The sequence below is a fragment of the Pteropus alecto genome, unplaced genomic scaffold (genome assembly GCF_000325575.1).
Source record: "Pteropus alecto unplaced genomic scaffold, ASM32557v1 scaffold86, whole genome shotgun sequence".
Lineage (NCBI taxonomy): Eukaryota > Metazoa > Chordata > Mammalia > Chiroptera > Pteropodidae > Pteropus > Pteropus alecto.
In genome coordinates, this window is record NW_006442109.1 from 27,689,406 (window position 1) to 27,715,595 (window position 26,190).

The window sequence follows — 26,190 nt, forward strand, 5'->3', positions numbered from 1 at the left end:
CGCTTCCTCCAGAGCCGTCGCCGCCGCCGCCGCTGATTCATGTTCTTCTCGGTGCCGCCACCTCCTCCCCAGCCCTCCCGCCCGCAGCTCGAGCTCGTACCGCCCCCCCGCGGAGCCCCGGGCGGCATGCTCCAAGCTCCAACCCCACCGTTGCCAGTCTGGCCTCCGGCCTCCAGTCGATCCCTATCCACACATCTCCCTAGCCCTAGCCAGCAACCCCTACCCCAGCTACCCCGAAGCCGACAGAGGATCCGGCTCCGTCCCCTGGATGGACACCCCAGCCACGCCCCTCCTTTTCCGAAATACACTCCAGAATCTTTTCAAACCCAACACTCCAGATCCTTTCCTCAAAACATCGCTAGAGGCCTCTACCACATCCCAACTTTTGTCCAGACTGATCCCGAAACCCAGTACCCCCCTCACAGGATATAAACCATCTCAATCCCCTAGACATTTACGACCATCAGCTCCCCGCCCCATATTGTCCTGACTCAGAACTCTCCCACTATCTGCACCCATTCGTGCCTCTTTCACGAGCCTATCACCCAAATACCCCATATTCATGCTCCATTGCCTACCCCTTTTTCTCCAAGACCTGGGGCCTTGAGTCGAGTTTTCCAAGCTCTTCTTGGTAATCCTCGGGTTTTATCTGCTATCCTACTACTGTACTACATAGCCCAAAGCGCAGTGGCCCATGTGTTCTGGGGTTGTCATTCTGCCTAGTTACTTCCTCTGCTTCTACCCCCCATTTCCCAGGAGATGGTATGAAAGTTGGCTTTAACATCACAATATCTAATAAAACATTAGCTAGTATTAGTAGAGCACTTTGCACATAGTAGGGACTCCATAAATAAATAGGCCTGTTAAATTGAATGAATAATTGCCTCAGAGCTTGGCCTATCCCACAACCAGTAATCACTGGGGTGGTTATGCCCACGAACATCCTGTCAGGCAGATGCAGAGCCGGTTCCAAATCCAGCCTACCAAGGGTTCCCCTCCCTTTGCCCAGGCCTCTACCTAGCCACTGGAGCCTACTCCAGAGAGCCCTTCTCAGAAGTCCTGGGTGAGAAGGTGGGACAAGCCGCTCAACACTCTGTTCCCTGCAGCTTCACTGGATCTTTCCAGGGATTCTCTTTCTGAGCAACAGGGGCCTGCCTCTTCCTTCACTTGGCCCCATCAGTGATTGTTTATTAATTATACTAATGATAAAAACAACAAACAGCAGTGCTGGCAGCATCCTCAGACCCAGCTGGGGGCGCCCCCAGGCGGCAGCACAGGGGGAGACTCTGGAAGCGCTGTCAAGAGTTGGATGGCAGGTCCCAGAGTCACTGGTTTAGCTCAGCACTTTGCCAATTTTTTTTTTTTTTTTTTTGGCGGGGGTTGGGGGGGGCACCATAGGTTGCCTCTAGGACCCTTTCCTAAAGGAAGAAAACTTGCTCTCTTCCAGAATCCATAGTTTCTGAGCTTAGGCTGAGTCAGATCAGGGCAGGCAATAGTATGGGGCTGAAGCCAGATTTGCAAGGGCCGCTACTGTGGCAATGTGGCTAGTACAGCCCTGTACTTGGGCACTTGTCACTTCTCAAGGCTCTCTCTCCCACTCTACTCTCTGAAGGGGACTTCTAGCTTCCACTGAAAGGAAGCCTCCCCTTACTGACTTTGGCTGACATTGGAAAGACCCCTCCAAGAGGATGTTGAACAGAGCCCAAACCCAGCCTTCTACTTCCTCTACTCCCTCATTTCCTCCCCATCATTTCCTGAACTCTGACAAAGAATCCCAACTCAAGGACCATCCTTTTCTACCTGTCAAAAGAGGCTTCTCAGACATGTCATGGATGCCGCTGCATTTTCCACTCAGTCTTGACAAAGTTCGTAACTCATCTGCAGACCTGAGGCATATCACCGTCACCCCGTAGCAGCACACTTTCCATGTGTGGTCAGGAACCCTGAGTTCCTGCTTTCTCTATTCCTGCTTCTGAATCTCTCTCAATTCTTAGTATTTTTACTTGCAGGGTAGGGAGGACTATGGGGTCCTGATTCTCTGAGTTTCTAGCTCCTACATTGGGCGCTTGCCTTCCCGAGGCCTCACCACCCATTCTTCTTACCTATCTCCCCTATCTTCCTCCCTCTCTCTCTCTGGGCAAGGTATAGGAACATGCTTTAAGGGTATACAAGCAGGTGTGATTTTGCAGGAGAGGGTGTAGGTGGGTGAGAGGGTGTGCATTGTGATGTATGAGGGAGGGTGTGCATTTGTGCAAACTCTAAATGTGACTGGCAGTTTGTGGGTGGATGGGGAGAAAGTGTGTGTGTGTGTGTGTGTGTGTGTGTGTGTGTGTGTGACTGGAGGAGGTTGGCTCCTTATGCAAAAACATGCCTGCAAAAATCTCCCTTCCTTTCATAAACTGATTGCTTGGAAGGGACATAATCATATCAACAGGAAATATATTTGACCTAATGCAGGAGCAGCTGTCCCAGGAGTTCCTGTCCTCGGAACAGAACCAGAGCCAGCTATGATCTATCCTTGGGGAGTAAGAAGGACCTGCAGGGGAGAGGAAGTAAGGGCCAGCAGCAGACCCTTATTATGGATAGAGCTAGGTTAGACCCTGACATCTCCCTACTCAGGTGAATTAAGTATCTGCCCACTCTTTGGCTTTTATGACCCAAGACTGCCCAAAGAGGCCAAAGATCAAGAGAAGGCAAAAACAAACCTGGAAATGAAAAACATCTGCCCATAGTAACAGAACACTCCGAAGCAACTTTCAGCAGTCTCAGAAAGCAGCTACTTCAACATTTTCAGAGTTATGACCTCCTCTTCCAGCCCCTCTGGCGGGGGGGGGGGGGGCCGGGGGGGGGGGGAAGGAAACAAGGAGAGGCCATGGCAATCTCCCTGGCTGTGTAACCAAGAACCTATTCTTTCTCAACTACTGGTTAAAGAGGTGAGAGTTGTGAAGTTACACTTAAGGAATGGGGCAGGCCAAAGACTGTGTTCCTCATCACCTTAGAGAAGCCAGAGAATCTATGCATGTGGGGCTTGGAGGAAAACTACCTACAGGTGTGATGCCAGGCACTCTGGGAACTGTTGCTGTACTGCAACTGCCAAAAGTCTCATGCCTGAAAATTCCTAAGCCAAAACAATGCCACTCCTTGCCCAGCAAAAGATGCAGAAGAAAGGTAAATTCCTAGGAGAAACTACATTTTGACTTAACAGTGAGGGGGGACTTTCAAATGATCAGATTTTTCCCCAAAAGCAGGTTTAGGAAGTAGGGAGGGAGCAATAAGTTTGGGTTTTCTGAAACAGCAGATGGATCCAGATATGTGGAAGAAAAAGTTGTCCTTTTCAAAATTTCACCTAGGGATGGCCCTGAGCAGAGTTTCATGTGTAACTGTGAGTGTGTGTGTGGGGCGGGGCGGATCTGAATGCCTCGTATTTAGTTGTCTGTATTTCTCTTTTTGACTTGACTCTCTTTCACTGCAGTCTGGTAAGTGAGGTTTTTCTGGCTTTATTTTTATAAAAACTTTTATTACGGGCCATTTTAAACATATACACAAGTAGAGAGAATAGTAGTATAATGATGAATCCCCAATGTACCTATCACGCTGCTTCGGTGATTACCTTGCCCAATTGTATTCCACTGTCCTATTTTTTTGTTGTTTTGCTAGAATTTTTACAAGCAAATCTTAGCCATAAAATTAATTTTAGCCATAAAATTAATTAATATTATACTATGTATCTGTAACAGGCTTTTTTTTTTTAATGCCTACAGCACCTGGTCTTCTTAGGTGGTCTCCCATCCAAGTACTAACCACCAGGCCTGACCCTGCTTAGCTTCCAGTATCAGACATCAGGCTTGTTCAGGGTGACATGGCCGTAGAATTCAGGACCTTCTGCTTGTAAAGCAGATGTGCGAACCACTACACTACAGAACCACGTCCTGTAACAGCCTTTAAAAAACCTCATCCATATATAGATTCGAATGGTTATATATAGAAATATTTATAGATATGCATATATATATAACAGTATACCCATATATTTCCTTTTTCAGCTGAGAAAGACCTAAAAGCAAGACATCCCAGTGGCATGAGCGTACCTAGCACCTAAATCTTGGTTTTTAATACCACTTTCCAATAAAAGGAACCAAGAGTCCTTGGAGAAATGCTGATTCTAGGATTGGGGCAGTAAATATACTGCTTAGGGCATCCTGCAGTGCCAGAAAATAAGGAAGTGCTCAAAAACAAAAACAAAAAACCCAAACACACACACACACACTGCTGGGGTATGTCAAAGGGTCAAATATATATTTGAATAAATAAATTAATGGGGAGCATAGATAAATCTCCCATGCAGAAGAACTGCAAATAATTTATGTAGATACTTCACTCACAAGGAAGGGGAGTACAACCTTCATTCCAGTGTAGGCTGTGAAAAGTGACTACTTTCCAAAGAAGACAGAAGGGAAAATGGGGAAAAAAGTAACTTTACAGTCTATGGCCATGCCACCCTGAACATGCCCGATCTCATTTATCTCAGAAACTAAGCGGGGTTGGGCCTAGTTAGTACTTGGATGGGAGACCACTTAGGAATACCAGGTGCTGTAGGCGTTAAAAAAAAAAATAACTTTACAGTGGGAAGATCTGACAAACATTACATAAGCCAGTTGATTAAAGTTAACATCAACAGTAGTTAAGTCATGTTGATAGTAGCTACCCTTGATATGATAAAAATGGCATTTTAGCTCTGTGGTCTTCTTCCCAAATAACCATGATCCCAGTCCAATCATGAAAAAAAATCAGGCAAACCTCAAAAGAGGAACATTCTACAAAATACCCTACCAATACTACTTTAAACTGTCCAAGTCATTGAAAACCAAAGTCTACAAAACTGTCACAGCCAAGAGGAGCTTAAAGAGATGTGACAACTAGATATAATGTGGTATCCTCAAATGGAACAGAAAATGACATTAGGGAAAAGTTGAGGATATCTTAATAAAGTATGGGCTTTAGTTAGTAATAATGTGTCAATATTGATTCATTAGTTCAAAAAAAATGTACCATATTAATGTTAGATGTTAACAACAGGGGAAATTGTGCTTGGGATAAATGGAAACTCTATTTGCGATTTTTCTGTAAATCTAAAACACATACAAACCAAAAAACAAAAACAAAACCCACGCACATCCATACCCAATAAATTTTTTAAAAATCCGTAAAATCGTGCTTGCTTCAGTAGCACATATACTAAAATTGGAATGATACAGAGGAGATTAGCATGGCACCTGTGCAAGGATAATATGCAAATTCATGAAGCGTTCTATATTCTTGACAGAAAGAAATCTAACTATGGGAGGTGAACACACAGTGTAAATATATATATGCCTTACTGTTAAAGTGTACAACTGAAACTTAACTGGATTTCATTAACCAATATCACCATAAAAAATTTAAAAATGAATAAATTTTTAAAAATCCATAAAATCATATTATACCCAGTTTGTGTTTAGTTCTACTCAACAGTCTCAAAAAGTCTTTTTACAGTAGGTGTGTTTGAATCAGGATACAAACAAAGACAACATATTTAATTGATTACTCTTATAGATTTTAAAATCTCCCTTGGACATGAAATTCATAGAAGAAACTGGGTCATTTGTAGAATTCCTACAATCTAAATTTGGTTAATAGTATCCTTGTGCTATCATTTAACATGTTCCTCCACTACCCACACTTCCTGAAGATTGGTTGTTAGATCTAGATGCTTGGCTAGATTCAGGTTGTTTTTTTGCATGAAGCCTTCTGAGAAAGTGTTTTGTACTTCCAATTTTATCATAGCAGGAGGCACATTATGTCCCATGGTCCCGTATTTAGTGATGATAAGATTCATCAGTAGGTTTATAAGTTGGCAACCTGATCCATCCAAAGTCCTCATCAATCTTTCACCTAATAATTTTATTGATCATTGACGATCAGTTCCCGGAGTGATTATATCATCAGATGCAAACAGTGATTTTCTACTGTCATTCTTCCTGCATTTTTGGCTCTAGTTCTCTTCTCTCATTTCCCATAACTTCTGATCAAGTCCAATACTATTTTGGACCCCAAAGCTGACTAAATCCTAGTAACTGAAATTTACTGCTGCAGTTGCAATCAAGAGGAACTAAAGAAGGATTCTATAGAATGCGTGGAAACTTGTTGGAAATGCAAATTCTTGGGTCCTGTTCGACACCTACTGAATCAGAAACTCTAAAACAGACCCAGCAATCTGTTTTAACAAGCCCACCAGGTGCCTGCTAAAGTTTGAGAACCACTGCCCTAAGACAGCCTTCAACAAAGCAATGATGTACTAAGGTCCTACGTGCATGGCAATATGCTGGGAGCTGAACATTATGGATGCAAAAAAGGCCTGGTGTCCTGGTGCCCCACCATCTATTCAAGGGAACAGGACATATGCTTGTGAAAAGGTAACTAGTAATATAGTTGATAGTCAGTGTTCCCAACAAGCCACACAAGTGGTACAAGTGGAAGATTCCAAGGAAAGTTCAGTGAGTTGGCCTGGTTGGCCAAGGTTTTAGAGTTGACTCCAGCTATTCCTCAAAAGAAGAGAAAGACTTTGGGGGTAAAGGTGGAAGGGAAAATAGGGAGGATTTCCAATAAGGGGCACTAGCATGAATAAAGGAAGGATGCTCATGAAAAGGATCACCTTGCTGGCAGTGAGGCTGCTTTCTTCTCTCTTACCACCACCATTATGGCAGTTTGGGTGCGGGTGTAAGATATGGTTTACCCGGCTGGAAAGTGCAGAGGGACGTCTGGGTGTTGTATGTGTAGAAAGGCCTGTGCCTGCTGTACATCTGAAGGATAAGTGTTCTGAACGTCGGCATAGAACTCACGTGGTCGAGTACCTTCGCACTCACTGGTTCCGAAGGCCAAGCGGGCAAGCCCCAGCGTGGACGAAGCCACGCCCGGGGGAGGCGGGGCCGGGCTGCGGGGCGGAAACTCAAATCTGGCGGCGGCGGAAGCGCGGCCCCTGCGGGGCAAGATGGCGGCGCCCAGGCGGTCTTAGAACAAGTAGGTGGCTTGGCTGGAGAGACAGACTTCATCAGATACCGGTGGACGACTGTCGTGCAGGGTATCCAGTTCCTTTGTCGGAGCCTACCCGAGTGCGTTTGGACTGCACAGGAGTGGCCTCGGCCCCTTGGGTGAGGAGATCCTGGGGACGGCCCCCCATCCCGGAGCAGCATAAGCTGGGACTCCTGATTTCTCTGTGCTGACACGGGTGGTCCAGGAGCGCAGGAGACCACAGAGCCCTTGAAGGACCAGATAGTGTACAAGTGTTGTACTTCTCCCATCCAAGTACTAACCAAGCTCAACCTTGCTTAGCTTCTGACATCAGATGAGATCGGGCGCGTTCAGGGTGGTATGGCCGTAGACCAAGTCTTGTACTTCTTTGGTGATACTTATTCTTAAGTATTTTATTTTTCTTGATGCTATTGTAAGTGGAATTGTTTTCCTAATTTAATTTTCTAATCGTTTTTTGTTAGTATATAGAAATACAAGTGTTTTTTATATATCAGCCTTTTACAGCCCAAGGTTTTCAATAATTCAGTAGTTTTAGCCGAGGCACGTTCTCTCCAGATTGATACAGAATCACCATTCCCCGATATGACTCATTTATCTGTCTGGCTCCTGATGGCATTTTCCTTAGTTCCCCTTCAGTTGTTCCTGAGTTTTTATCATTCACATATTGTAAACAATCTAAGTTGGCAGTAAATATTGTTGAAAGACTGATGACACCAGGGAGGGAATGGCAATAAGGTATGAAATGGGGAGAAATGAGTTGACATGAACCCAAGGAAAAAGAGGGTTTTTTTGATGCATGATAAAAAGAACCAACTACAGAGGGCCCATCTTCTTTATTGTTTTTAGGGGTGAATGAGAGGGCGTTCCCACACTGAAGCAGTGCTGGAAAGTCACACTGGGCAGGCAGCTGGAGTGTCATAATGCTGTCAAGGCCAAAGCCAGGGGAGTCTGAAGTGGACCTGCTACAGTTCCAGAGTCAGTTTCTGGCAGCTGGTGCAACCCCAGCGGTACAATTGGTGAAGAAAGGAAGTAGAAGAGATGGCAATGCTAATCCAGACCAGCCTCTGCAGCAGGATCATCGTGATGTGGTGATGCTGGACAGTGAGTGGTTGCGGGTGTGAGGCTGAGAAGAAGAGAGAGTACAGCCTCAGGGTCCCCTCCTGCATCCTAATGGCTGGATTCTGCCAAACCATTATTTCAGACACTGAATAGCCTCTGTTGCTGCAGGCCATTTTACATAGGAAGAAACTGAGGCTCAAAGATGTTAAAGATCTTGCCGAAGTTGACATAGCTTAAGCCAGGGCCCCACATCAGCTGCTTTTCTTTCTTTGGCTTCTCCCTAACCCTCAGACTCTTCCTGGGAAGGTATGAGTATCCTCAGATCTGGATTTTTTTCTTCCTCAGATCTCTCAGATTTGCCCCCAGCTTTGGTTCCTGCTCCCCCGAAAAGAGCCAGGCCCAGCCCTGGCCATCCCCTGGCTGAACATGAGGACCCCGAAGAGAGGCTGAACAGGCATGATCAGCACATCACTGCTGTTTTGACTAAGATTATTGTGCGTCTCACCCTGGCTGAATGGGACAAGTCATCCTAGGGCAGCAAGGATATTGGGTGGGGCTGGTGAGCTTTATGAATAGTGATTCAGAAAGATGAGACTTTATCCCCTTGAAGTCAGGTTGGGGGCTGGTTTAGAATCACTACGCCCTAAAAAGCAAGGTGGGTTTATCATTCCCTAGAGCGAGATTCTAGTCATATAGAACTGGTGCTAGTGAGATAGGCTCCATCTGGGGAAATCTCTATATTACCACTACTTTATGCTTTGTTGCTGCAGGAACGAGATACAAGTTCAGCGGCTGTGAATCTGCCTGTGCCCAGCGGTGTTGCATTCCCTCCTGTATTCCATCGCTCACAAGAGAGACAGGTATGCAGGAGTAACTTTAGATGGTGCTTAGGGTATAGTTGCGTGAGCCTCAGTGCATCTTCCTCAGGTAGGTAATCTTAATAATGATAAGCAATTCCGTTGTTAAAGCAGCACCATACTAAGCACTTTATATACATTACTTCATTTAATCCTTATAATAATTGTGTATGGTAGGTATCATTATCCCCATTTTTTTCAGATGAGGAATCTAAGACCCCCCCCAAGAGATAGATAACTTGTCCAATACCACATATCTAATAGAGAATCCCAAAAATCCAACCCAGATCCTTTAGACTATTAAGACCTGTGCTCCTGTAGTGCTCTGCTTCTTCTGAGGACTAGGGTTGTGATCCTTGGAGATTAAGCAAATCCCTTTTATCTCTTTGTTTGAGTGACCTGGGTATAAAGAGATTGAGAAAAAGAATGAGGTGATGAGTATCAATCACCTGGGTTTTCTTTTTGCCCCATAGAGGAAGCCAGCAACATGTGGTAAGAGAAGCATCTTTGCCCAGGAAATTGCAGCACGGAAAGTATCTGAAGCCAGAGTCCCACCGGTTAGAGAAGTTGTGTCTACCCTGGACCCACCAGAGGGTAAGCTGAGATTGAAGAGTCATGGGCTTGGCCGTTTTGTGATACTTGATCATAGAGTCATCTTTGGATATGTTCCTGGCCTATGGATACATGTTCCTGGCCTCAGATACGAAGTCCATTTGAGCCATCTAAAGAGAAAGCTGTCCCATATTGCCACTTAGAGTATTGAGCATGAGTGGCTTGGGTCCGCATATGGGTCTTAGGTACAGGAAGAGGGCAGGCCATGACTCAACCCTAGGAGAAGGGAAGAATATAGAAATGTCTGGTGGAAACTGTAAAATAAAGATGGAAGCCAAAATTCCTTTAAAGATACAAATTACTAGCAGAATAGCTGGGGGCAGGCCCTGGAGGCAGATAGCTACCTAAACATCTAAGAGAATAGTCAGAAAGTAGAATGTTTCTAAGGGAAATTTCTTATGTAAGTTCAAGGGGAAGAATGAGTGGGTTGGCGTGGAGAGGTTACCATCCCAACTCAACTTATTAGGGGTGGGGGACAGTCTCCACTCTGTGCCTGGGAAAGTTCTGGGGCCTCCCTCTGTCTTCCAGGGCTAGTGGGATTGGAAAAGAGGGCCAGAAAGCCCAGTTAGTATGAGGTGATGAAACTGATTATACACTTCTTCCAGGTACTGTGACCTGTGAGTCATTCTTCCCTAGGGAGCCAGACTGCCAGGTTCCATGGGGCAGCCAGAGTTTCCAGGGACCCCATCTGGTCACAGGGAAGGGGCTCAGGGGCCAGGAGGCTGAGAAGGAAGCCCAGACTATCCATGAAGAGAACATAGCAAGACTGCAAGCCATGACTCCTGAGGAGATTCTGCAGGAACAACAGCGGTTGCTGGCTCATCTTGGTATGGGTACCTGGCTTTCCAGCTGAGACCAGGCTAGGGAGGGACAGCCACTTATTGAGGAAGGTTTACTCCAAGTATCAGTCGTTGTGCTGAGTACTTTAATGCATTATTTCATTCTGTCCCCAAACTGTTCCTGTGAGGTAGCTGGTACTAACCTCATTTAATTATGGGGGGCGTGGGGGGGGGGCGGGGAACTGAGGCTCAAAATTTTAAGAAATTCTTCCCCAGGTCACACATCTGGGGATGAGGTGTAAACCCAAGTCTGTGTGGTTTCACAAGCCCTACTCTTAACCACTCTGCTGTATGTACTGTACTATCTTAATATAATAAGCACTGTATTATAGCTGATCTCTAGTATGGCTGTAATGTACTTTACGACACTCTACTATACCTCCCTCCTAGTTCCTGTTCACCAGAACAATAGTACCAAGTCAATCTTGTGCTATACTGTATACCTAGCACCTACATAGAGCATAGCATATATTAGGTTTTTAGTGAATATTTGCGCACAAGTAAATTAGCTGAGAGTGAGAGAAATTGTTCCTTAAATTCCTTCTCTTTCACCCTAGTCCATATTCATTCATTTATTCCACAGCCACTTACTTTGGGCCTCTGACCTGGAGCCAAGCACAGGGATGAGCATAAACTTGGGCCAGGGGACTGTGAAGGGTGGAGGCAAGGGTGGGCAGGCAGATCCCAGTGACAAATATGGGTCATTGAGGCCCCAAGAGAGTCCCCGGGGCTCAGGCAAAGGCTGGGAAGTGGCCTGTCTTGGCCTTGGCAACCATAGGCAGGCAATATTCAGCAGGTTTCAGGTCTAGAGGAGGCTAGGGAGGATCTGTCCTCACCTATTCTCCCCTGTACCTTCTCCTAGATCCCAGCTTGGTTGCCTTCTTGAGATCTCGCAGCCACACCCACGAGCAAACAGAAGAAAAGGCCACCGAGGAGCAGAGGCCAAGAGGACCCTCTCCAGAGGTCACTGGAGAGGAGCCCCTAATGACAACTTCTGTCAGTGAGTCCAGGCAGGACGATGAGCTGGAACCAGGAGCCCCAGGTTTGGAGCTGGAGGAACATCTTTTTGGAAATCAAAGTAGAAGAAAGTATTAGTTCTCCTGGGCCTGGCAGATGAGAAAACAGAGAATCTTCTCTGTTTTTGGACGTCGTTATTGCCTTGAAATCAGTCTTCCTTTGTTGATGTGTATGTCCTTCCTGCACATGCTTCCTGTTTTCTTGTCCTCTTATTGCTCCTTCTCTCCCTTACCTGGTAAGAAGTAGGAGTGTGTGGTCGCCAAATGGCCCCCTCTCCTGGCAGATATCTTCCTTCTGCCTTTGCAATAGCTGCCCCAGCTGTGGCTCCATCCATCCCAGAGTTTTCTGCCTCTGCTCTCGATGTTGGGAGGAAGATGGCAGGGCTAGGGAGATGGGATAAGAGTCTGACGTAAGTTGTATGAACATGCCAGACCTGAAGCAGAGAGGCCAATAGAAGCACTCATTTGCCAGGACCTTGATTATTTTATTAGTCATTAACAAAAGAAATTGAATTATGAGAGCCAGGAACCTCTTTCCCCTAAATGAGCTCCAGGCCAGCTGAGCAGTTTGGGTAGGGTTTGGGGTGAGGAAGCAAGAAGATGTTCTGGGTGTGTGTTTTGTACATCACTCCACTGAAGCAGTATGGCCACCCCCTCATTGTTCCCACTGTCCTGCTCCTTTAGGAGGTCGATACTTGGCAATGGAGAATTGTTTTCCCTGATATGTGTGGTCCTCCATTCCTCTTCCGCTCCATTTCTCTTCTCTTCCTTATCTCTTCTTCTTCCTTTTTCCCTTCCCGACAAATCCTTGCAGTCCGAAAGGGGCTGGAGCCAGGGACTGGGTGTGTTCTGCCATATCTGAGACATTTGCCCAGTTCCCAGGAGTTCCAGCCCCTGGGTCATGCCATTTAGCCATAGCCAAAAGCAGAGTCTGCCAGACTCCTGGACAGAGGTAGATGTGGCTGCTGCTCAGTGATGGCTGGGACATCGGTGGGTCAATGAGTTCAGCTCCTCAGTAAATAGTACTCTGCTTCTATCTCCCCAGCTCTGGCACTGCCTGTTACCCCACACAAGGAATGGCTACACATGGACACTGTTGAGCTAGAGAAGCTTTATTGGACCCAGGACCTGCCCCCACTCCAGCGGCAGCAGATGCAGGAGGTGAGGAGGGCCAGCTGGCCTACAGGGGTGGAATGGGGTGGGAGTGGGGCTGCAGCTTTGTACCTAGAACTCAGGCTTTTTTTTTCCCCGGGCTTGAGAAACATCTCTCCTGTGCGCTCACCCTTCTGGCACCATAGGCCAGAGGAGCCCCGTTTCTAGTCAGAGATAGAATCAGGACCTAAGCCCTGAGAGGCCTTGGATTTAAGGTAAAGAATGGGTTTGGGGAAGTTGGTACTGTCCCTAGCCCATAGTCTTCTTTCTCTTCTCATTAGAGGATGCAGGCCCGATTCAGTCTTCAAGGAGAGCTACTGGCCCCTGATGTGGACCTACCCACCCATCTGGGACTGCACCACCATGGAGAGGAGGCAGAGGTGAGGCATAGGGCTCAGGGAGGACTGGGCAGCTTTTAACAACCATGTGGTCAGATGCCTTCAACCTCCTCTATGCCCTTTCTGTATGGCCTTTCTGTCCATTCTGGTTCTTAGGTTCAAAATCTTTCTCCTTATTCCCTCACTTTCTAGTCAGTTGCCAGAACTTGCCACTCCTATCTCACCTCCCCTTGATGTTTCCTAGATAAGAGCCTTGTTCCCTCTTGCCTGCTCTATTGCTCTGTCTTTCTCTGTCATGCCGTTCCATCCCATTCCTCATGGTGCTGCCATGCTGATTCCCTCTGGCCCAGCTTGGGCCATGCCTTGCCTGAGAAAGTTTCCTTGCTCCTTTCTGCTCACAGAATAAGGTCTTGGCTCCTTAACCCTGCAAAACAGTCCTTCCACAGTCTCATTCCTGCCACACCATTCTGCTGTACTCTCCCCACATACATCCTGTACTCAAGAACCTCCAAGGCTCAGCTCCTGAAGCCTATTCCAGGGACTACCTTACCCTATATTCCAGGGTAAACTCTGCCTACCCACTGAGACCACATAAATTTTCCAGGTCCCACCTCTACATAAGGGTTGCTGCATATATGTTGAGGGGTGCTCCCTGTGTCTTGGCTCTTTCTGATTTCTTGTCTCTACCCCAGAGAGCAGGGTACTCCCTGCAAGAGCTGTTCCACCTGACACGCAGCCAGGTGTCCCAGCAGAGAGCACTAGCACTGCACGTGTTGGCCCAGGTCATCGGCAGAGTAAGTGGTTTTGTCCTGCCAACCCGCACATCTCACCTCTCAACCTTAGTCTTACCTCCTGCCCTTTTCACTCTGGCTCACTAGGCCATATACCGGCCGTCTGTGGGTCAGATGGGGAATGAGTTAAACTCAGGGTCATAGGTGGGCAAGTGAAGGGTTTAGGACAAAGACTATGACTTCCTCCTACAAGGTTTTATCCTCCTGCCTCCCAGGCTCAGGCTGGTGAGTTTAGGGGCCAGCTAGTGGGCAGTGTCTTGCATCTCCTTTTGGATGCTGGTTTCCTCTTCCTGCTGCGCTTCTCCCTGGATGACAGAGTGGATGTGGTCATCGCAGCTGCTGTCCAGGCTCTTCGGGCTCTGCTGGTGGCTCCTGGAGATGAGGTACAACATGGATAGGAATGGGGCTTTGAGACGTCAGGGTCCCTGCTCCTCCTGCTGGGCATGCCCACATTGTAAAGGCTTTGCCAGGCAGAGCAGAACATGAGATGAGAACGTCACCCTCTTTTCCTAAAGGGCCCAAAGCGTGGAGCCTTGCCTTTTCTTTGTGGGTGATTCTGCTCTCTACTCCTGGACCTACTTCCTGGCCTGAACCCTTCTTCCCACCCCATTCTCTTTCCTCTGGCAGGAGCTCCTTGACAGCACCTTCTCCTGGTATCATGGAGCTTTGGTGTTTCCTCTGATGCCCAGCCAGGAGGACAAGGAAGATGAGGATGAGGATGAAGAGCGCCCAACAGAAAAGACAAAAAGAAAGAGCCCTGAGGAAGGAAACCGGCCTCCATCTGACTTGGCCCAATATGACGTCATTAAGGTGAAGATGCTGGGACAGCTGCATGTTTCTCATGACCTCAAGAGCAAGCACTTGTTGGGCAAGAAGGGTCATCAAAGCCTAGCTGCATTTGGCAGTGGGTTTATTTCTCTGATCCCCAGGGGCTTCTGGCCACCAACCTGCTTCCTCGGCTGCGCTACATTCTGGAGGTGACCTGCCCAGGACCTTCTGTGGTCCTTGACATCCTGGCCATGCTCATTCGCCTGGCCCGGCATTCCCTGGAGTCAGCCACACGGGTGAGAAAGAGGAGGCAGGGAGCAGGGGAAGGCCTTAGCTGGGCCTGATCTTGACCCTTAGCCTCCCTACTTCTCTTTCCTCCTGTCCCCCACAGGTTCTGGAGTGCCCTCGGCTGATAGAGACCATAGTTCGAGAGTTCCTGCCCACCAGCTGGTCCCCCATTGGGGTGGGGCCTACCTCCAGTCTACACAAAGTTCCCTGTGCTGCTGCCATGAAACTACTTCGTGTCCTTGCCTCGGCTGGTAGGAATATTGCTGCCCGGCTGGTGAGCAGGATATAGGGCAAGGGGTGGGGCGGAGGTGGGGGACCTTGAAACAGTGCTGAGTTGGAGGCTAAGCCATGGCTCCTGGACTCTGGGTGGCCCACTCATGACATCTTCTGTGTCTCTGATCCAGTTGCTTAGAAATGCAATGAAAACCACCAGTGACGAACCTAGTCACCTGGAGCCTAGTGAATCCTGTAGGCCTACGCTGCTCTTGTTACGAAGGGAGGGCTCCCTGTTCTGTGGACACAGACCAGAAGAGCCACATACAGATGGGCACCCATCACTCGTAGCCAAGTAGCCCTAGAAAAAGTGCTCACCAAGTGCTTGCTATAAAGGAGAAGAGGAGGGGAGAGGAGGAGAGAGGGATGGATGAGATAGTTTCACCCTAGCCCAGAGCTATGATTCTATGGTACCAGTGGGGCCTGGAACAGGGCTGAGTTGAGCCAATCACTATAGTGAGAGGACCTGAGGCTACTTGGGACTCCAAGATGACCTTGATTCTTAGACTCTCTCCATCCTCAGTTGAGCAACTTTGATCTCCGGAGCCGGCTGTGCCGCTTTATAGCTGAGGCTCCTCAGGAACTGGCCTTGCCCCCAGAGGAAGCTGAGACGCTGAATACTGAGGCCTTTCGTCTGTGGGCTGTAGCTGCCTCCTATGGCCAGGGTGGTGACCTTTACAGGTGAGGAGAGACGAGGTAGGCTTCCTCGCAGACCCTTCCAGTTCTGAACTGTGGCCTCACCTGATGACAGCCTTGCTCCAGGCTTCAAGCTTGGAGGGAGACTGAGAATGAGGAAAAGGGGATTCTGGGAGTAAAGAAGAGGGCTTGGAGGTCAGGACCAGCCAGGAGAGAGTGGAACAAAGCTGGATTAACTACATTCTGTGCACAACAGCTTTGGTATAAATCAGATTTAAATTCCTTTTGGGGAAGCCTTGGAGGGCTCCCTCCTTCCCTTCAACTCCCAGCCTTCTTTCCCTCTTGAAGCCTACCATCAGTACCCAGCCCTGGGATTTCTCCCTTCTAATGGTCCTTAGACAGACTGCAGAGGCCTGGGGTGGGTTTTGGCCTGTGTCTTATATCTCCATCTCTCTTTTACACACTGAAAGGCAGTAATTGTTCTCCCCAGGGAGCTATACCCAGTGCTGATTCGGGCCCTGCAGGCCGTGCCGAAGGAGCTCAGCACCCACCTCCCTCAGCCCTTGACCATGCAGCGGATAGCCTCATTGCTCACTGTTCTCACCCAGCTGACCCTGACAGCCAGCGACACTGCCTCCAAACCCAGCAGGTAGGTAACAGCCATGAGCTGTAGGCAGGTACCTCCTACCAGGAGCTCTGGGACAGGCAGGAGACCTCCTCCCCAGGGAGAGGATGGCTAGAGCTCAAAGGGGAATCAAGGCAGTCAGATCCTCACTGTTGCCCCTTTTGGCACTCCTGTAGTGACTCTGCTGGGGCCACCCCTTCCTTGATCACTTGGACACAGGTGTCAGGGCTCCAGCCTCTCGTGGAGCCATGTCTAAGACAGACGTTGAAGTTGCTGCCCAGACCTGAGATGTGGAGTGCTCTGGGCCCAGTGCCCACCGCCTGCCTGCTCTTCCTCGATGCCTACTACCAGGCCTGGAGCCAGCAGGTGAGTGTCACCTGCCTGCCCTCCACCGTGCCCTGGGTGCCCCACCTCTATCTTAACACTCTACCCTCTTTCTCTCTCTCTCTGTCTCTACCTTTTCACTCCTACCTCCTCATTTCCACTTTTTCCTACCTTCCACCTTTTCTCTCCTACCTTTCATTCTCTTTCCACCTACATACCCAGTAGAGCTTCCAAAGAGCCATGTTGGTGGAGACCTGAGAACTCCAAGCAGCATCTCAGCCTCCTTGGAGCCTTTATGCTCCCTCAGGACCCCAGACAACTAGTCCTAGAGCAACCGCAGGGTCTTCTCTCCCTCCAGAAGGATCAGAAGGCAGAAGCCTCCCAATACTGACTCTTTGGGGCTTTTGAAACTGTTGGGTACATGGAGTTGAGGAGAATAGGTTCCCTGGGCTGTTAGCTCAGTGATCCCATTGGTCCCCCAGCCAGGCTTGTGCCCAGGGGATTGGCTTCAGGACATGGAGCGCCTGTCAGAGGAGCTGCTACTGCCCCTGCTGAGCCAGCCCACTTTGGACAGCCTGTGGAATTCCCTTGGGTACGTACTATGTGTGTATAGTTGAGAGGGGAGGCAGTTTCTCTGCTTGTAGGATTCCGGGATCTAGCTCATTGGTCCATCCCAGGTGGAAGCCCTCAGCCAGAGGGAAACCTGACTTCCTAGCAGGCAGCAGTTGGGGACTCTGAGGAAGGTGGGCACTGATCTGCACAGCCAAGCCCCTGCCTGTTCTAGCCTGGCACACATAAGGCTAGAGCCCCCCTCAGCTGTTCCATTCTGCTTCTAGGCGCTGCTCTCCTCTCTGCAACCCGCAGTCCTGTGCTCCGTCCCCCGAAGCTCTCTCCAGCCTCGTGTCACTGGGCTGCACAGGAGGCTGCCCCCCTCTCAGTCTGGCTGGCTCAGCCTCACCTTTCCCAGTCCTCACTGCCCTCCTTTCTTTTTTCAACACCCTGGTCCGGATCCACAAGGGGCTATGTGGCCAGGTGAGCCCTAGGTACCTGTTTAGGGGCCAGGCCGGGAGCCGAGATGGCAGGGGTCAGAAAGAAAGGGGGAGGGTGGCTTTTTGTGCCAGCACACATTTCTCTGAGTTTGGCTGGTGAGGGAGCAGCCACCTGGGGACCCCCAGAAGGGATCAGAGTCACCGTCTAGATCTGAACAAGCTTGCTTTTCCTCAGCTGGCTACCATATTGGCTGCCCCAGGACTCCAGAACTACTTTCTCCAGTGTGTGGCTCCTATGGCTATGCCGCAGCTCACACCCTTCTCTGCATGGGCCCTGCGCCATGAGTACCACCTGCAGTACCTGACACTCACCCTGGCCCAGAGAATGGTGGGTATCCGCCAGCCCCGCCTCACCCCCATACCTCTATTCACTCCCTCCCTTCCCCTGTCCCCCATTATCTCCATCCTGCTTCTCTGGAACCTGTGCTGCTTCTGGCAGGACATGCAATTCCTGCTTTCCTCCAGATGTGCCCCTCAGCATGTATCCTCTTTGCTTAAATCCTCATCCTTACTTCTCTTTTCTTTGTCCCCTCTCAAACCCCTGGCCCCTGCCTTCTGTCCACAGGCAACACTCCAGCTAGTGCCAGCCACCAATGCTGCCCTCCATCATAGCATGGCCTTGGCCCTGCTGAGCCGGCTGCTGCCTGGAAGTGAGCACCTTGCCCATGAGCTACTTCTGAGCTGTGTATTCAGGCTGGAGTTCCTCCCGTAAGTCCAGGGTTGGTGGCATCAACTCACCCCTTTGAGAGGCTGCTGTGGTTGTTGATAGAGCTGTCCTGAATTTGGAGCCAGGAGACCTGGGCTTAATTCTCTTCCTTCTATGAATTACACTTAACCTGTCTGAGCTTCCATTTTCTCATTAGTAAAGTGAGGATGAGGATAACCATATTAAAGAATTATTATGAGACTTAAGTGTAACCATATAGCTAAAAAATGATATGTAAACTAGTTATACATATGAAATAGCTAATGGTTACTGAGTACTTACTCTGTGTCTGGTAGTCCCTTAATATTTGCCCATGTTTTAAGTATTTTACCTGTACCATAAAGTAGGTATCACTTTTTTTTTAATGCCTACAGCACCTGGTAGGTATTTTTTTTAATTTATTTTTTAATTATAGTTGACACAATATTAGTTTCAGGTGTACAACATTGTAATTAGATATTTACATACCTTATAAAGGGATCACCCTGCCGGGTAGATAGGTATTACTATTATCCCCATTTTACTATGAGGAAACTGAGGCACAGCGAAGTACTGTAAACTTGCACCTAGGCAGCTGGCTCTAGTGTCCATCCTCTTAACTGCCACACACACTACATGGAAGGTTATTACGGAAGTAGGGAGGAGCAATATTGAACCTAGGAACCTCTGGAAAGCCCTGGAGGGTTGGCATGACCTTCTGGGTGCTGTGGTTTCTGCCCTCATTTTTGGCTTTTGGGCTCTGTTACAGGGAAATAGCATCAGGGGGTCCAGAGGCAGCTGACTTCTCTGACCGACTATCCTTAGGGAGCAGCAGGGACTCTGGGTGTAAACGAGGGGCCCTGCTGGCTCAGGCCTGCCAGGACCTCCCCAGCATCCGCAGCTGCTACCTGACTCACTGCTCACTGGCCCAAGCCAGCCTGCTAGCCTCTCAGGCCTTATACCGAAGGGAGCTACAGCGAGTCCCAGCACTACTGCTCCCCTTGCCTAAGGGGCCACTGCTGCCCACCGACTGGCCTTTCCTGCCATTGATCCACCTCTACCACCAGTCCTCAGACACCCCCACCGGGTTCCCTGCTGCTGACACTGTGGGCACAGCCATGCGGGCCCTGCAGTGGGTGCTAGTCCTGGAGAGCTGGCGCCCCCAGGCCCTCTGGGCTGTGCCCCCTGCTGCCCGCCTGGCACGGCTCATGTGTGTGTTCCTGGTAGACAGTGAACTGTTCCGGGAGACCCCAGTACAACATCTGGTGGCAGCCCTCCTGGCCCGGCTCTGCCAGCCTGAAGTCCTGCCAGACCTCAACCTGGATTGCCCACTTCCTGGCCTGACGTCTTTCCCTGACCTCTATGCCAACTTCCTGGAGCATTTTGAGGCTGTCTCTTTTGGGGACCACCTCTTTGGGGCTCTGGTACTCCTTCCCCTGCAGCGGCGGTTCAGTGTCACCTTGCGCCTCGCCCTCTTTGGGGAGCACGTGGGAGCCTTGCGAGCTCTGGGCCTGCCTCTGACTCAGGTACTTTCTCAGCCCAGCAGAGCCTACCATGGGCATTCTGTACTGGGTCTTGGGGACAATCTTGAGGAGTAGGGAGCTTTGGTGGGCCTCAGGTTTCTTATCAGGGGCACTGAAGATCGGGTAGATTTGGATTGTTGAGGAGGAAGGACAGAATGTACCTAGTGGAACAGAATAAGTAAAAGCTCAGAGGCAAGAATGAATATAGCAGGTCGGGAGAAGGGAGCAGTCTAGAACATATTTCAGTTTGGGAACTTGGAAACAAGGCTAATAAAGTCCTAGAGGACCTCAAATATCAGGTTGAGTTAAATTTATAAGCTGTAAAGAGCTATTTTTTAAAGGCTGGATTTTGAAGTTTTTCTTATAATGTATTCTGGTAAACTTAAAATATAAATATTTTAATATATAAATACATTTAACATGTGTATATAAGATATATTCTATTTTATATAAAAAACTAAAGTATAAAATATTTTTGAGAATTAAAAAGAACATTAGAGTCACCATCATCCCACTGTCCAGTGGTAACCATTTTGATGTATCTTTTTCTAGTCTTTTTTATGTGCATATGTATTTTTATAAAATTGGAATCACTGCATAATGTTTTCTTTAACATTTTATTTCTAAGAAATCATTTTTTATTATTTAATAACCCATTTTTTAGGTGTGCCCATGTTTATTTTAACAGAATCCCTCGGTGGGCATTAAAGTTGTTTCTGATTTTTTGCCATTTTAAGTAGCACTGTGATAAACACTATTGGACAATTTTATTTCTAGTTCTCTCTTAATAATTTCTGCAGGGAATTAAGAATAATTTTTTAGAAAGAGAATTACTAGTTCAAACAACATGAACTTTTGCAAGGTTTGATAATATAATTGAGCAGTTGAACATGACATTTTGAAAGTTTTCATTTTAAGTAGATTAAACAAGTTGTGGTAGGAAGTAGAAATGTACAACTGCTTCTCAGTTTTTGCTGTTTTCCAGCTCCTTAGTCTTTAACCTTGATCTTTCTGATAGAGAGGGAAGGATGTCTGTCCAGGACCTGACCTTTGCCCTCATGATTTGATTCATGTGACCATTAACCATCCACCCTGTTGTCTGGTGATACACATTCCAGCCCTCACCCTCAGCATATCTCATCTTCCTTGTCACAGTTGCCTGTGTCCCTAGAATGCTACACACAGCCTCCTGAAGACAACCTGGACCTCCTTCAGCTCTACTTCCGGGCTTTGGTTACTAGTGCACTCCGTCCACACTGGTGCCCAGTGCTCTATGCCGTGGCTGTGGCTCATGTCAACAGCTTCATCTTCTCCCAGGACCCAAAAAGCTCAGTAAGTTAAATTGCCATCTCCAGAGGGAGAAAGGGAGCCTGCAGTTAAGCTGCCTCTGGGCCAGCTGGAGAGTAGGTGAGGGCCAGGTAGGGCCAATGATAGGTACCAAGCCTTGACCCAGTGCCACTTCTCCCTCTTCTGCCTCTAGGATCAGGTAAAGGCTGCCCGTAGGAACATGCTGCAGAAAACTTGGCTTCTGGCAGATGAGGTACGGTGGGGCACATCCTGGAGGGATGGTGGGAAAATAGAGGGCCTTGGGGGGACAGAGATCTCAACAGAATCTCACTCCCCACTTCATAAAGTTTCTTCTCTCTTTGCAGGGTCTCCAGCAGCACCTCCTCTACTATAAGCTTCCTAATTCTTCCCTTCCAGAGGGCTTTGAGCTATATCCCCAGTTGCCCCCTCTGCGTCAGCAGTACCTCCAGAGACTGACCTCAGGGATGCCCCAAAATGGCATCAGAGACCTATAGCTGCTACAGATGAAGAGATGGATACATCCTCCAGGGGTTCACCAACAGAAACCTGGCTAGACAGCAGCACTTGTATTCTAAGGGTGGGCAGGAGGCAAAGGAGCAGAAGGCTTGCCTTCCTGGAATCAGGCTGTTTGAGCTTTTTTGGAGCAGGGTAAGCCCTACCTTTATATCCTAATATCTAGAGCTCAGGATCTGGGGCTTCTGAGGGTCTGTGCTGAGAATGAAGGGTGACTTAGCTATTTACCCCCTGTTGGGGACAAGACAAACTAAGTACACCTCCTTCTTCCCCCTACCCACACCCCAGGCTAGGATATAGGAGTGCTATAGCTATGCACTGAAATAAACAGATTTTTTTTATCTCCTGGAAATCTGATTTGGACTGATTTCAGATATGTTAGTTCAAGGTTGATATGAAGGGTTGGGTTATCTAAGGAGAGAAGCATGAGAGAGATGGGGGAGGAATTATGAGTGGGAGGTGAAAACTGAGTTTACATCTGGACACAACTAAAATGTGGATCCCAGTTCTGGAGTAGAGGCAGGCCAGGGCAATGCTCTTGAGAATGGAACCACTTCTTGTGAAGGACTCTCTTGGCAGTCCCTGTGAAGTATAGGTATCCTTAATGAGGTCTTTATTTCCTATGGTCCCTTATTTATCTCTTAATGATCCCTTATTTCCATAAACTGCTATCCTAAGACATGAAGGAGCCATAAATCAGACTGGTACAGTAGACATTTGTCTTATCCATTTGGGCTGCTATAAAAATACCGTAGGCTGGGTGGATTATTAACAACAAATTTATTTCTTACAATTCTGGAAGCTGGAAAGTCTAAAATCAAGGTGCTGGCAGATTTGATGACTGGTCAGGACCTGCTTCCTAATTCATAGCTTTCACATAGCAGAAGGGACAAGGAAGCTCTCTGGGACCTCTTTTTATAAAAGCACTAATCCCATTCCACCACTGAGGGTGGAACTCTCATGATGTAATCACTTCCCAAAGGCCCCACCTCCAGATACATTGGAGGATTAGGTTTCAACATAGGAATTTGTGGGGACACAACCGTTCGGTCTATAGCATTGTCCTACGACACCCCTTCATTATGGACTTTATTGGTGATAGGCAAAGGCTAGGGAGGAGTGGGTCAAAGCATAACTGGTTTATTGGTTCATCTCTTTTTGATAGCGTTTCTCACACTTAAGGTTGGTGTCATTTGTTGTGTGGAATTACTTATCATTGTGTTTACAGATCGTCAGAGTGTGGTATGCCTTGTCAGGAGGTATAGAAAACCTACTCCCCATAAATGGAGCTGCTGAAGACAGAATTATGCAATAGGTTTTATTAAGCAACTACTATATCTGCAAACACTAATAGTTCTCAGACTTACGATGTGACAAAAATCACCTGGAGAATGAGTTAAAACAGATTGCTGGACTCTACACCAGTGTTCCTGATTCAGTAGGTCTAGGGTGGAACCCAATAATTTGCATTTCTAACAAGTTCCCAGGTAATACTGATGTTACTATCTGGGTTCAATCATACTTTGAGAACCATTGGCTTACAGGGACCTTGCAAACTAAATTCTGTGACCTCATAGTAGAATATCTGTAGAATTAAATAGGGCATAGGTACCAGAGTTTTTACAAAATCACTGTTGTGTCTACATCTAGCCATATATACTCAGAGACTTTACCAAGTAGCAAAGTACTACTATACCTTCTTTTTTCCCAGTGTTTTATATTGAAAATAGGCGTCAGCCTTTAAAATTAGTATTTTGAACAAAAGAGTAAGGAAGACATCTGAAGCCATCTGAAAGCTGAATGACCCTCAGAGTTGTAGGGTGCCTTGTGGTTTACAGAGCAATTTCCCTTTCTATGATTTTGTAGGTAGTGGGGAAACTCAGAATATTTGTGACTGTGCACCATCACCCATTGACCAGGGATGCTAGTACAGTACTAGCACTCAGATATGACCTCAGGATCCAGGCTTTCACCCATCACAATAAGTTGTACAGAGTTAACAGGCGATGGAATTGTATGAGGTGAACCAGGACATCCATGGTTCTGAGGGTGTCGGGAAGTGGAGACTTGCAGTCACAAAGTTATTGAAAGACAAGTAATGGCAAGTAATGATGCCTTACTTGAGACAGTTTAAAGAGCATTCCCCATGTGTTATCACTACCGCCAACATTAAGGAAGTACACATACACACCCACTGCTCCTGATGTGAGAGACCAAGAAGTCCATGTAGGTTTTTTTCCTTTTTTTTTTGCTTTTTTTGCCCATGTAGGTTTTTAGGGATGTTGCTCTCTACTTTCTCATGGTGTTGCCTCAAAAGGGTGGGGGCACTTCCCTACCTCTGACCCCATTCCCTGGGGCAGCCAGTAGCAGACCCAGTGGCTGGAGACTGAGGTCTTGGGTAGGGGTCTTCACAAGGCTCTTCCAGGAAGCATGGGGACCTCTCTGCTCACATTCTCTGCCCATCCCTCCTTCAGCATCCTGGAATCTGAGGTGAGAGTGGCCACGACGGCGGCTTTAGGGCCCCATGGTGTCTAGCAAGCGGCTTGACATCCATATAAACAGCAGTTGGGGGCCGAAGTGGCTGGGTCTGAGCCAGCAAACCTAGCTACCTGGGAAGACTGGGCGATGGGCCTCTGTGACCAGTTTCTGCTGGGCTTGGAGCTGCGGGAATGAGCTTTCCAGCAGTCAGCAAACTGTCCTGCCAGAGACTTGGCTTCCTAGGCTTGGGGACAGCAGTCAAGACAGACTGGGTCCCAATGGCTCTTTTTTGGAGGTCTTGAACCTTACGGCCAATGCTCCAAGTGGGTGCTTGAGAAGTGCGGACCAAGAAAAACTCGGATCACACAGCTCGGAAAGGAGGGACAGGCCTTGGGGTCTCCGCACTGCCTGGGGGCGGGACCTCCAAGCTAAGTCGAGGAGAAGATAGGGGAGAGCAGCTGGCTGCAGGACCGAGCTCAGTGCGACTCCCGTCATTTGCTGGGAGGGGCTCTCCGGGAGAGAAACTTCCAGAGGTATCAGAGGGCACCCCGCAGGGCTTGGACAACCAAGGTTGGGTTGGGGCTGGCTTCCGGGCTGTAGGATAGGGTAGGATTAGGGGCGTGGCCGCAAAAGGCAAGGTTGGCTATCAAGAGAGGTTCTCTCTATTTCTTCATCCCCGATTCCCCATTAATAACCTGCCCCCACCCCCAACCACGCTGTCTCCCTGTCACCTTTCAGGAGCCATCCTTTGCTCCAGCTCCCGGTCCGAGGCTCCTTTTCTGTTAAACTCACGCACTCCAGCTCCAAGCCCCCAGGACACAAACGTCACCACTCTGCCCAGAGGCTTAGAGCCTGCCACTTCCCTTATCCCCTCAATGAGCTGCAGGCCTCTTCCTCTCTTGGATCACTATACCTGGTGGGGGCAGGTGCTCTCTGACCCCTTCCTCCCCTCCTGCTCCCCGACACTGGGGTGGCTTTGGCAGTTCTCCATCTGCGAAAGGCGTGGGCCCACACACAGTGCGACTGGGTGAACACCGGCAGCAGTGTGGTGGTGAGTGTGGCTGCCAGGCCTTTGAGAGGCACTCAGTTGTGGTGCCAGGCCCCGGCCAGTACCTGTAAGTGTGTAGCAGGGATAGAGGTGGGTAGTGACCTGTGAGTCTGAGATTCTACCGTCAGAGCAAGAAAGGCCATGTGCGCATTGCATCTTAGGGTATTCCGCAGCAATGTGTGGCCCTGGTGACTTTCTCTTTTCAGCAGAACTCGGGAGAAGGGCAGCAATAGTCACCACCGAGTTAGTCCATATCCAGGAGTCTGTTCCTACCAAGCAGAGGACCCCTAACCCACGGTGGTGCCAAGGTATAGCTTGAGCTTTCCCCCCATCTCCATTAAGCCCCTGAAAAAATAAGTGTAAAGTCTAATGTAGAGTGCAAACCTAGTCTCCTTCCTCCTCCTTTCATAATTGACTACAGCCTCTTAAGTCCCTCAGATAAGAAATTCTGGATCATGCCACCCTGAACATGCCTGATCTCAGAAGCTAAGCAGGGTGGGGCCTGGTTATTACTTGGATGGGAGACCACCTTGGAAAACCTAATGCTGTAGGCAGAAAAAGAAGAAATTCTGGAGTCGCCTATGTCACCATCCTCCGCCCTAGACAGGTGGCCCCAGGACCCACGATCTAGGGCCCGGAACTCAGCACCCGTTTTCATCAGGATCTCAACCTATGGAGAGGCGGGCGGCAAAGGTGCCAAGAAATACTTGTCAGGGGCGCATGGCATCTTCCTCTCGGCGGTCTTCTGCCTTGGGCATGGGGAGCCGCTTTACACCCTCATGGGGCAGCAGGGAGAGGACGCCTGTCCCTGAGTAAGTGGAGCCAGTGGGAAGGGGCGGCTCAGGCGCCCCAGGGAGAAGGCTGAGTGGAAGGAGGGGGAGATCCTGAGTGTTCAGACCTTGTCACTACGAGAGGAGGGGCCGGAGCCCAGCCCATGGCG

The 26,190-nt window shown here is 48.5% G+C and overlaps 2 protein-coding genes, 1 non-coding gene and 1 pseudogene across 3 annotated transcripts in view; all 4 read left to right on the plus strand.

The window, feature by feature from the left end:
- The first annotated feature begins 4,481 nt into the window (after positions 1–4,481).
- Positions 4,482–4,599, plus strand: LOC112469722 (annotated as a pseudogene).
- A 612-nt stretch (positions 4,600–5,211) lies between these two features.
- On the plus strand, positions 5,212–5,318 carry LOC112469896. Its single transcript, XR_003042750.1, has one exon. It is a non-coding gene; the product is annotated as a U6 spliceosomal RNA (small nuclear RNA).
- Positions 5,319–6,988: 1,670 nt separating this feature from the next.
- On the plus strand, positions 6,989–22,076 carry RPAP1 (RNA polymerase II associated protein 1). Its single transcript, XM_006920468.3, has 25 exons — positions 6,989–7,187; positions 7,915–8,169; positions 8,473–8,621; positions 8,898–8,987; positions 9,458–9,578; positions 10,202–10,423; positions 11,298–11,477; positions 12,497–12,612; positions 12,885–12,983; positions 13,634–13,735; positions 13,948–14,115; positions 14,360–14,542; positions 14,662–14,796; positions 14,892–15,062; positions 15,585–15,742; positions 16,188–16,346; positions 16,499–16,688; positions 17,129–17,238; positions 17,483–17,678; positions 17,871–18,023; positions 18,261–18,403; positions 19,150–19,906; positions 21,059–21,235; positions 21,384–21,443; positions 21,556–22,076. Exons 2-25 carry the CDS (start codon positions 7,989–7,991, stop codon positions 21,703–21,705), a joined length of 4,170 nt encoding a protein of 1,389 aa, XP_006920530.1. The 5' UTR covers positions 6,989–7,187; positions 7,915–7,988; the 3' UTR covers positions 21,706–22,076.
- A 1,654-nt stretch (positions 22,077–23,730) lies between these two features.
- Positions 23,731–26,190, plus strand: part of LTK (leukocyte receptor tyrosine kinase) — a 9,184-nt gene continuing 6,724 nt past the window's right edge. Inside the window, 6 exon segments of the mRNA XM_025038758.1 lie at positions 23,731–23,819; positions 24,960–25,069; positions 25,157–25,210; positions 25,213–25,293; positions 25,296–25,317; positions 25,912–26,140. Of these exon segments, the coding sequence (XP_024894526.1) occupies positions 23,731–23,819; positions 24,960–25,069; positions 25,157–25,210; positions 25,213–25,293; positions 25,296–25,317; positions 25,912–26,140 (585 nt within the window).

Bases quoted from the DNA above. Each gene is read 5' to 3' on its own strand.
- RPAP1 (XM_006920468.3), top strand. From the start codon at position 7,989: ATGCTGTCAAGGCCAAAGCCAGGGGAGTCTGAAGTGGACCTGCTACAG. The intron at 8,622-8,897 runs GTGCGTCTCACC...TTGTTGCTGCAG, and splicing joins CTGTTTTGACTAAGATTATT to GAACGAGATACAAGTTCAGC. The intron at 11,478-12,496 runs GTTTGGAGCTGG...CTATCTCCCCAG, and splicing joins GCTGGAACCAGGAGCCCCAG to CTCTGGCACTGCCTGTTACC.